This window comes from Puntigrus tetrazona, chromosome 18, assembly GCF_018831695.1.
Source record: "Puntigrus tetrazona isolate hp1 chromosome 18, ASM1883169v1, whole genome shotgun sequence".
Classification (NCBI taxonomy): domain Eukaryota; kingdom Metazoa; phylum Chordata; class Actinopteri; order Cypriniformes; family Cyprinidae; genus Puntigrus; species Puntigrus tetrazona.
Window position 1 is genome coordinate 21,164,429 of NC_056716.1, and position 12,457 is coordinate 21,176,885.

The 12,457-nt window shown below is 33.4% G+C and overlaps 2 protein-coding genes across 2 annotated transcripts; both read left to right on the forward strand.

Annotated features, from left to right (window-relative positions):
- The first annotated feature begins 3,086 nt into the window (after nt 1-3,086).
- si:dkey-5i3.5 (uncharacterized protein LOC565091 homolog) lies at nt 3,087-9,893 on the forward strand. The gene is made up of 3 exons (XM_043264860.1): nt 3,087-3,254; nt 7,192-7,676; nt 8,638-9,893. The coding sequence occupies exons 2-3, from the start codon at nt 7,205-7,207 to the stop codon at nt 8,997-8,999; spliced, it is 834 nt and encodes a 277-aa protein (XP_043120795.1). The 5' UTR covers nt 3,087-3,254; nt 7,192-7,204; the 3' UTR covers nt 9,000-9,893.
- Nucleotides 9,894-10,162: 269 nt separating this feature from the next.
- tmem243a (transmembrane protein 243, mitochondrial a) lies at nt 10,163-12,364 on the forward strand. The gene is made up of 4 exons (XM_043264861.1): nt 10,163-10,856; nt 11,119-11,169; nt 11,442-11,546; nt 11,667-12,364. The coding sequence occupies exons 1-4, from the start codon at nt 10,791-10,793 to the stop codon at nt 11,787-11,789; spliced, it is 345 nt and encodes a 114-aa protein (XP_043120796.1). The 5' UTR covers nt 10,163-10,790; the 3' UTR covers nt 11,790-12,364.
- Nucleotides 12,365-12,457: the final 93 nt, after the last annotated feature.

Below are 12,457 nucleotides of genomic sequence, written 5' to 3' on the forward strand. Positions count from 1 at the left end.
TGGGGGAAAAATACACGTTTACAGATCTATTTTAAGATCTGAATGGAAGAGGATGAGACTGTCATCCCAATTTAGTATAGCAAATCAATGCACAATATTGAACGTCATTTTCTGAATTCCTCAGAGAGAGTCAGAGATCAATATGCAGCAATAAATCACATCTCTAAAGACCACAAGAGTTACTGCTGCTGGATTTTTCCTTACAATGGATTGAGATAAAGCATTTCTCTCTCTCTCTCTCTCTCTCTCTCTCTCTCTCTCTCTCTCTCTCTCTCTATATATATATATATATATATATATATATATATATATATATATATATATTTCATAAATCTATACTTTGCAAAATAAAATAGCATAATTTTTTTTTGAAATTGACAATGGTCCTTTAAGTACAGTTTTTTATTATTTAAAAAATTTATTTGGCATACATTGAAATGATAAAAAATGTAGTGAACACATTTAAAGTTTGCAAAAGAATTTTTATTTCTCAATATTTTTATTAGACATAAAATTATATTATTTAATTGTATTAATAATTAATATTAATACATAATATAATTAAATAATATAATAATAATTAAATAATATTATAAAATTATTATTATAAATTATATATATATAAAAAAATCTTTTTACTTTACCCTGAAAAACAATACATCATCGTTTTCACAAAGTTATTAAGGAGCAACATGTTTTCAACAATGATAATCTGAAATGTTTATTGAGCTCCAAAGTTGCTGATAGTTCAACTTTTCCATCGAAGGAATACATTTAATTTTTTTTTTTATATTTTAGTAATAATTATTTTACTGCAATAATGTCACAATATCAGTGGTTTGTCCGATTTTTAATTGAATTAGTGAAGCTTTGGGAAGCAAAAAAGAAAAAGAAAAGAACAACTCAACAATTCCTCAGTCAGGCTTTCAAACATAATTTGAGCTTTTATGAATTATGGCGACACATTTTATTAGTTGTTCCCATTGGCATGTAAATCTAAGTGGGTAAATGAGAGAGCGGCAATAGCTGGGCAAACACTCCACTTCCATATTCAGAGCATATAAACACTCAATACATATTTAAAGCCATTCCCCATCAGTGAATCCAGGATGGATGGTCTGCTGGGACGCACCAGTGTGTGTGGTCAGACAGAATGAGCAGGATGTAGATCAATCCTTATTAAAACAGACCCCGAGAGAACACAAACTGGGACAGGCCCATAAAAAGCTAGTTGTGAGAGGACTAGTTAGGGATCTAAGCATATAAACAGATTATAATATTTGCTAAAACAGTTAAAGCAATCACCGTATGCCATATTCATCAAGCTGAGACTGATGACTACTAAATGAATCCCGCAGGGAATACAAAGGGTTATTTTAATTTGTTTTCACAGATTGACGTGCACTTTGAATGCATTGCACATTGCATTCTCTTATAGTGTGTGTACAGGAAGGCACCAAATGAGCTGGAACTAAAGGGGGGTTTGGTTTAGAACAATGACCCAGATGAGCTGATCAAACATATGACATCAGCACGGTCCGCAGCCGGATCCCCCCGGGCTAGGGCTGCTTTTACGGCCCCACCGATCATCTGCATCACTGCTGCTGAGAAGAGGGCTTGTTGGGTCGGACCCAGCAATGCTGACTTCTGCAAACAAGACAGCAGCAGTAATTCACAGCATACGTTATGCAGAAACAGTTCATGTACATGGCTGCGCAGCGGGAAGAATGATGAGACAAAATCCGTCGTTTTAAAGGGGAAACAGGTTTTTAATGCAAACAAATTGAAGTCAAGATCAGATTAAGACCTAACCCCAAGACACAGACCATGTATTAATAAATAAATGAGTGCTGTCAAACGGTTAATAGTGATTAATCACATCCAAAATAAAACTTTTTTGTCAACATAATATGTGTGTGTGTGTGTGTATTGTGTATATTTATTATGTAATACACACATACACAGTATATATGTACATACATATACAGTAAAAATATGTATTGACATATATATACATTATATTTTTATTTAAATTATAAATATATTTAAAATATATAGTGCTGTGAAACGAAAAGAAAACTTTTGTTTACATAATACATATGTGTATTCTGTGTATTTATGTATATATTAATACACACACACACACACACACACAAAATATATATATATATATATATATATATATATATATATATATATAAAATAAAAATATTAATTTATTTAGAAACAAAATGTAGAAACATAGTAAATATTAATTTATTATATATATATTATATTTATATATATATTATATTATAAAATTAAATAAATGAAAAATGAATATTTTTTGTACAAGTAAAAAAAAAGTATATATATATATATATATATATATATATATATATATATATATATATATATATATATATATTTTACTTACTTGTACAAAAAAATATTCATTTTTCATTTATTTAATTTTCATTCATTTTCATTTTTCATTACTCATTTTTCATATAAAAAGAACATGTGTAGGTAAGAAAGGTGTACTACTATTTAAAAAAGTTTGTCTTCTTTTCTTTCTTTTTTTTTTTGAATATTAGATGTTATATAGAAATTCTAGAATTAATACCAAAACACAACCATTTCTGTCCTATTAATACTTTATATTTATGCACGTCAGTAGAGTAGTGGTCATGTAGAATAATGATGATTTAACTCATGTAGTTCATTACTAATTGTCTGACATGCAATGTAAGATGAAATGTAATCCAATGAAATGTAAGGATTTGTCTTCGAATGTTTTGGGCACATTACATTCAGCTTGCAGGAGAGTCATTAAATAGGCTACAATTCTGGTCACAATTTTATCATATTATAGAAAATATGCAAACATAGATGTTATGTGTTTGAACGTACTTTTTTACAGTCTTTTACGTGATGACGTTTCAGTTTTAAACCTTTCACAGCTGGATTGAATGCATTTGCAAAATGTGTGTCGACAAAACATTGTTCACCTGCGCCACCTGTTGGTGATAAAGAGCATTCGCACTCAAGGTGTGCTGTGTTTTCACTAATATGTAATACATTATCACTTACTGCACAAACGATTAAAGCGCACTGGTTTTATCGGCCATATGTAATTGCATTATTTATTCTATTAATTAATGTATTCATTCAAGTCATTTATTTGTTTGCACGCGCCTGCTGCGAACTGTCACGCGCTGGTCTGCTCGTGCACGCCAGTATCTGCCTCAGCTCGCGAGTCGCCTCAGCAGCAGGTAATAAACTCATACCGGTTTTTTTGCGTATTTAAACGTATTGTCTGTTCACACATAGGCTTACCAGTAGAGACCCGATACAGTTTATGCAAGTCAAAAAATAAACAAAAATGCTGAGTTTTGGGGATTTTATCTTTTGGTTTTTTCGTAACAGCTAGTCGTGTCAACAAGTAACAGTTAACGTTAATCTTTCCTAAACTACGAAAGGATGATAAATATAATAATGTATCACGAAGAAGCGCAGCCTCATCTTCCAAACGTTTTCTTTGCGGTAGCTTATATTTTGACAGGCGTTTCATTAAGCGCCAATGCGGCTAATTCTGTTAGCATATTTGAATGAACATGATTTTATGTGATTTTCCGCGGCGCCAAAAACATAATAATCGACATAATTCACACAGCAGTGGACGACCAGGGAGACTAGTCCTCAATGATCGAGGGTTATTTTGATCCTGGGTTTTGTTTTTGGATCAAAATATGACTGTAATCATCGACATGTTGACACTGACCTTGAAACACCTGCATAGTTTACATACTGTACGGCTCATTTCCATCGTCAGTACAGTACAATACGAGACGGAACAACTTTGATCCAAGATCTACTGAGCTATGGACAGTAAGACCATAACCATGTCCAGACTTTGCGACCTTCTGCCCAATTCCGCAAACGTGTTAAGGGTGACAATAGTCATACAGAGCGAAAATACTTGTTTTGAACATTTTGTACTCAACTGGTTTCGCTTAATAGACTCATGGACTGGACGCATCATACAGATGAATGAATTTAAACTTTCATCCTAGAGATTTTCTTGATTTCATTAACTTGCTTTTGCTGTTTTTTAAAGAATATGTCAGGGTTGTGAGATTACACGTGATGCTATATGAAAATAGTTTTACTGCAGTCATTTTTCATAAGTTAAGTTCAAAAATATATGACATTTTGACAGAGAATCAGCATTGTATAGACGCGGTGTTATAGATACCGTCATGTTAATGAAGCATCACACCGAATGGAAAGTATGAGTAAGTCAAGCAGGTAGGTTTAGCCTTGTGAGAGCGTGTGTGAGGTTTATACGTACTATGTGTTTTGCTGAAAAGTCAATGTCAACTTGATAGTGGTTCGAGAATCATGCCACTGATGTTTTGACCCACGTCAAATCCACGTGTGTGATTGTTCTTTGACCTTTGATCATTGATCACACACATTCCTCTTTATTTGCCAATGTTGCTGTTCGAGGCCCACCGTAATGCTACTTTTTTGATGTCTACATTATATAAAAAAAAAGGAAGATATGCACCTAAAAGGGCACTTTATGACTTTTATGAAAGTCAGATTTTATAATGACTTCTTTCTGTTGTTCTAATGCTCCATTGATGTCCATTCAGGCAGGACAGCCTCTGGACTTCTTACTAAAGTGACCTTCATATGGTCTTTAAAAATCGGAGCATGTCTGGAAAGGGTTAATATCTTGTTGTACTAATTAACCAGCCCCTCTAGTTTGGATATTAAAAAAGCTAGAAGGTTTTAAGTTATAGCTATACATATCTGCATATGGTAGACCTTTCTTGGATGTAAAAAAAGGAGCCTTTAAACATGTAAACAAGTGTTGACAAACTGTACATTTAACTTTATATTGTTCACGAGGGATGTTTCAAATGAGTTTCACATCAAAACTCATCAGAATGATGAAATAATATAATCAAAAACTTTATATATATATATATATATATATATATATATATATATATATATAATGTATATATATATGTATATATATATATATATATATATATATATATATATATATATATATATATATATATATATATATATATATATATATATATATATATATATATATATATATATACATATATATATATATATATATATATATATATGTATATATATATATATATATATATATATATATATATATATATATATATATATATATATATATATATATATATATATATATATATATATATATATATATATATATATATATATATATATATATATATATATATATATATATATATATACATATATATATATATATATATATACATATATATATATATATATATATATATATTATATATATATATATATATATATATATATATATATATATATATATATATATATATATATATATATATATATATATATATATATATATATATATATATATATATATATATATATATATATATATATATATATATATATATATATATATATATATATATATATATATATATATATATATATATATATATATATATATATATATATATATATATATATATATATATACATATATATATATATATATATATATATATATATATATATATATATATATATATATATATATATATATATATATATATATATATATATATATATATATATATATATATATATATATATATATATATATATATATATATATATATATATATATATATATATATATATATATATATATATATATATATATATATATATATATATATATATATATATATATATATATATATATATATATATATATATATATATATATATATATATATATATATGTATATATATATATGTGTATGTATATGTGTGTGTTCACAAACATGTGGACTTATTGTGTGTGTGTCACGGGGCTCATCTAGGGGTGTTCTGGTCATCTCTTGGTGCTGATACACCATCTGATCTGGATATGAACTGAGAAACAGAATAAGAAAGAATACTTACATTAGCGTAGATGCTGTTCTTTTTACGGCGTAATGAGTACATTGTGTGTTATGGGGAGCGTTCCCAGTTCCGGCTGATCTAATTAATTCAACCTAACAATCCTTCAACGGATTTGAATAGTAGAAGTGTGTTATGTGTAAGCCAGGTTAAAGAGATGGGTCTTTAATCTAGATTTAAACTGACAGAGTGTGTCTGCTTCCCGAACAGTGTTAGGGAGATTGTTCCAGAGTTTGGGTGCTAAATAAGAAAAGGATCTGCCGCCCGCAGTCGATTTTGATTATCAAGCGGCCAGAGTTTTGAGAACGCAGCGGACGTGCAGGGCTATAACGTGATAAGAGCTCACTCAAGTATTCAGGGCTTTATAAGTAATTAACAAGATTTTGAATTCTATCTGACATACTTCCTGGTTCTAGTAAGGACTGCTGCATGCATTTTGGACCAGCGTTTATTTATCAAGCATGCAGAACAACCACCCAATAAAGCATCGGGTCATAAACGCATTAACATTTCTGCATTCGATGTTGAGAGCATAGGTCGCAATTTAGATATGTTTTTAAAATGGAAAAACACAGTTTTACAGATGCTAGAAACACGGTTGACGTCAAACAGCACACCTAGATTCCTAACTGTTGAAGAAGATTTAACAGAGCGACCATCAAGTGTTAGACAGCCTTCTAGGTTATTACACATGGGGATAATCAGCACCTCAGTTTTTTCAGAAATTAACATTAAAAAATTTGTCGTCAACCTGTTTTTTTGCCCGCCCCCTCTTATCACTCCTGGTCAGAGGTATTATTTTACACGCGGTGTTACATTTCAGGGTTTAGTGGTTCAACATGTGAAATATTTAGTGTGAAACCGTTGCTCTCTCCCAGGGGGGAGGTTTCTTCACCATGCTCTGTCTGATGCGTATGAACACACCGAAGTGGTCATTGTCTGAGGAGCAGGGCTGACAAACACACTCTTTTAATTGATTCAGACTTTACTAAAACAATTTGCGAGAATCAAGGCAGTTGATCATGTCTTTCATTCAGAAGATTAGGTATTTCTTTAAAAGGCAGATCTCTAGAATTCAGATGGCATTTAGCAGATTTCTTTGGCGCCGACGGACACGTGAGTAAGTTGGAGTCAGCCGTGCCTGTTATAAAAACGTTTTTTTCCATTGTGTCTTTTCTTTAGCTCACCTGCTGTCATGCTTTCCAGAGTGGCTACAATGGCAGGGGTCACTGCTCACAAGATCAGCAAACACATCACGTTCTTAGCCAGTGACTTGACTGGGACTCCAGCGACTGGCGTTTCACCCGCCAAACCGATTCTGCTGTTGCTGCCGTGGCTCGGCTCCAGACCACAAGCCATCGCCAAATATTGTGAGATTTACTTTCGCACAGGCTTTGATGTTCTCATAGTGGAAAGCGAGGTGAGCCAGTTCTTGTGGCCCCGCTGGGGGCTGGAGTATGGTGGCCGTCTGCTGGAATTATTAGAGAGCGAGCGCTTCTCACAGCGCCCCCTGCTGGTCCATGCTTTCTCCATAGGTGGATATACATTTGCTCAGGTGCTTGTTCATGTGGCCAAAGACACCCAGCGGTACCAAGGCCTCACACACAGGATCAGGGGACACATCTATGACAGCCTTGTCATGGGATCGCTGGAGCATATGGCCAACGGTATGTAAAGTGTTTATTTATATACATCTCAGTATGGCTGTATACTATTATTATATATACCCTAATAGTGACACCAACACATGTAAAATATACAAATATAGCAAGATAACTCCAACAGTGTTTTTTTTTTTTTTTTTTTGCAAAAGCAGATAACTCCACATTCCATTTAGAGTAAGGAATTAAATCTTTTAATATTAACATTTGAAATATATTTATTATTTATATATGATTCCTTAAAAAAAAGAAAGCTTAATAGCAAACAAATACAGCGTATATACTACAATATAGCACCGAAGGGGATGTTAACTTGCACTTGCACTTCCACTTTTCCTTTTTCCATGTAAACCAACTAGAAAGACATGTTTGTTCAATACGCTCACATCTTTTGCAGCATCTCGCATGTGACATGGCAGATTTTTCCCCATCCCGCTGCTCTCGTCTTATGTTTTTTGAGGGCAAAAGCATGTTTTTTTGTAAACTGACACCATCGTGTTTTGAAGTGTACTGAATGTGTCGTTTCCTACCTCTCTTTTTTTGTAATTGAATAGGCCTGCGTAGGAGTGTGGAGTGTGAGCTAATCACATAACAGATGCTTAGCACATACTGGAAAATTAAATATACTACAGCCAAACAATGAGTCACAGACCATATAAATCAGTCAGCTTTTTTTTTTTATCCAGGCTTGATTTGGAATTTGACATTTCTCCAAAATAAACTTAATAGTACTTATTAGATATAAATATAAAGGTATATTTAATTGTTGTTCAAACAGTAAAAAAACATTTAACAGTAACAGTAAAAAAAACCCCAGCATTTATTTTAAATAGAAATCTTCTTGTAGGTTTAAAACATACTATTAATCTTCGAGTAGCTTAAGTAATAAAATAAAAAAAAAACTTTCACATATTTCAGAGCTGAAATCTCTTGCTTATTTATTTTGGGTTTGTTGTCTGTCGTCCAGGTCTGGGTAAAACCATATTCCCCCGGATGGAAGGCATCGTGAAGTCGGCTAGCCTTCTGTACTTCCGTATCTTTAAACACCAGACGGTTGACTACTTCAACTCATCGATCGGTGTTTTCTGGAACACTCCTGTGACTGCTCCGGCTCTTTTCTTCTACTCCGAGAACGATGCTCTGTGCGATTACAAGAGCTTGGAGGAGATGGTGGAGCTCTGGAGGAGCCGCGGTCAAACCGTCGAGAGCAAGAAGTGGAAGGAGTCTGTTCACGCAGGTCACCTCCGCGTACACCCTCAGGATTATCTGTCCACGTTGGAGTCCTTCGTGCAGTCTCTCAACATGGTGCCTCTGAAGGCCAAAATGTGAATTTTGAAGGCAGCTACCGTCTCGTTAAACATCCAAGTTGCCTGAAGTGCCTGATTATATTGTTACATTGACATTCTCACGCTCTGCTCAAATGGTCTTGCAAATAACAATTTCTCAAACTGCTTCAGTCTGTTGAAATATTTATGCAACTACATGAAATCCTTTTCAGCCAAAAAATTCGTACCCTGTCCAGAAAAAGAATCCGAGCTCTTTTTAAAGACTGTAGCACTGGCACATCGGGGATGTGTAACGCTTCTCAATCTGCTGATGTGCGACCATTTAGGTTTATTGCACTACAATATGAAACTCTGGTACTTTATTCAACATCTGTTCAGACCTCAAAACGTTGTAATACTGAACCGTGTATCATTATTTTGTTGTACAAATATTTTTTCTAAACCGTAAACACTTGAATAACACTTGTTTTCAACCTTTTTGTTAATAGTGAATTATAGTTTATGTGATTTAACGTATATAACATAATATGACTTCATAATTTTGAACTTGACTTAACATTTAAATCTGTGGTATGTTCATTTGAATATACTTTCCTTTTGATCATTTATGTTATTTGTCAGCGACAAAAGAAGTTAATAAAAACATGATATAATTACATATAATACGCTGTTTGGCACAATCCAGGTAAACCTCTTTTTTCAGGTACCTATGCATACAATATTGTAAAGACAGTTAAAGTGGGACATTTTTGTATTACATGTTTTTATATTTTTATTTTGTATAGTGTAATGGAAATCTTTAGCCTATGCCAACTTGCATATTTCAAAACAATATTTATGGAAAATTATCCAAGTGTCCTGCTGTACATTGCATCAGTGCAATAATGTATGTTTTTACGTTCTTTTAGCAAAAGTCAAATAAATAATTCAGATTCTTGATGTGTTGTTTGTTTATATAAAATGAAACTAAGACTTAAAAGAAAAGTAACCCAAAAATGAAAATTCTGTCATCATTTTCTCATGTTCGAGTGGTTCCACACCTGTACGAATTTATCTGTTCCGACGAAACACAAGATATTTTGAAGTTTCTAACCAGGCTGTTTTGGGTCACCATTGACTTCCACGGTATTTTTTCCTTTTTTCCTAACCTTCTTCAAAATATCTTCCTTTGTGTTCTGCAGAATAAAGAAATGCATACAGATGTGGAACTGCTCGGGGGTGAGCAAATGATTTTTGGGTGAACCATTCCTTTAAGTTTGGCTAAATTTGACTTGAGTTGTTTTCCTTTAGAGGGCGCTTTTCGACTCTATAATAGCGTAAATGCAGTAATATTATCCAAATAATGTTAAGGGTCACAGTGATTATTACTAATCAAAAGGTGAAACGTAACACACAACGACCTCGTTCTTATAAGTAACTTCAGCAAAGGAATTCAGAGTAGTTTTAATCTGAATAACACAGAATATTTATAGACATTTCAAGGGAACGGAGAACGGCTAAACATAAAAATTACAATTTACCTGGGCCGCTAAGCCCCGCCCACTTTATTAGATTGAATGTGATGTGAATTGAATTCTTCCAATTCTTCCAAAATCTTCTCCAGAGCCAAGTATAGCATCACGACCATTGCTCCGAGCAGTGTTTCTCCGCGCTCCATGAAGACGTAAAACGGCTCTCTTTGTGTTTCCGCTTGGACCAGAGGCATGCAGTGAGCGTCACGCATCTGAAGGAATGAGAAAGCGCTTTCAGGCCTGGTCATGAGCTCAGAAAGCTGAGGCAGGGTTCAGAGATGATCCGCTTCTCATGACCACAAGCCCCCTCGGTCCCAGCAGCGATGGATGGTTTCAGGACGCGCTCCAGTGGCGCAGAAAGCACGCTGTTTGGAGAGACTTTGACGCGGGTGAGAGAAACAAACACTGCTTTTCAAGCGTTTAGCGGTATGCAGAAACGCTGGTTTTAAGATTGTCGAATTGTTTACTGATCGAGGCAAAACTTTTGCGCAGGCGTCACAGGACTTTTTTTTTACAGGGAGATTATGAAGCAGGATTTAAACGGCATAAATTAGCGCGATATGAACTTGGATACGTGGGAAAAATTCGCACTGGTAAACTGGTTAAATTTAGCCAGTGTGTTTGTTCATTTCAACCTTTGTTTTCATCCAGCACACAGCTGCTAATCTGGCTATTGGTGGACTCACATCTCTGTTTGTCTTGGTGAGTATTAGCGACACACACACACACACACACACACACACACACACACACACACACACACACACACACGTGTGTTTAGTCAGCTATCCGCAGTGCACAGACTTGCATTGTTTTATATAAAGCTACTTATAAATACTAGCCTGTAACCAAATCAACGCTCTGCATTTGTTCAGTTTAAACAATTACTGATCACATCCATCCAAATGCAACATGCTAGTTGTAGCTGGAAATTTAACACACATTTTTTTTAACCCCCCTCCTTACTTTTTCAGGTAACCGTCATCAGCTCATTCGTCTTCCCTACACCTCCTCCAACAGCATTAAATATTTTTTTTGTGGTCTGCATCATCATGATCTGTTCTTCTGTATTGGTGCTGGTTAGTTCTGTATATATATATAACTCCTATATATATATATATAACCTTTTGTGGTTTAAGTTTAACATCTCTTGTATAATTTAAATCTTATATAAAAATAAGTTTCTCTGTTTTTTGTAGATATTCTGGTATCGTCAAGGCGATCTGGATACAAAGTTTCTTGGTCTAATTTATTATTCTATAGTCCTGGTTATCCTCCTCTGTCTGTGTGCTAATCTGTACTTCCATGATGTCGGAAGATGACGTGAAAAACAACTTAACCTTTGTAATTCTGTCAAGTACAATAAAAAGCGATTTACTTGTCAGAACTGAGCCGGTTTTCATTGTGTGTGCATAGGCGATAAGATCTATCAAATCTATTAGTTTTCAGATATGTAATATTTGTATTTCTTTTTTGGTCATTTATATATTTTTGCCAAAGCTGAATATTTTTGTGCATTATTTTCTGTTGCTGTCAAGAGTCTAATAAATGAGCATTTCAGTTGCATTAAACATTGTGATTTTTCTTTTTTAATTCTTTTTTTCTGTGGACCATTGTTGACTATTGCAGTCTGGATTCTTTCTTCATGGAGAAAATAGAATTTTGCTTTAGACGAAGTTGACAGATGACATGGTCGTTTTGTCAATATAAAGATTAATAACTTGAATGTTAAAAAAATATATGTTGGTGAGTTTAAATACAGCATAGCGTTTCTTTAAAACGTCTGCCATCTTGTGGTGTGCCTATAAAGGACAAGCACAAACGCGTTGCATTATTTAATTAGTAAATGTAATAGCAGTGTACCGAATGTTGTTCAATGTCCTTATTCGAGCGCATCGCATATATTATTATTATATTCATGACCTTACGTTGAGTAATTATGCAAATAATCTGATCGACACCATCAAACTTTAAAACGTTAAAACACCTA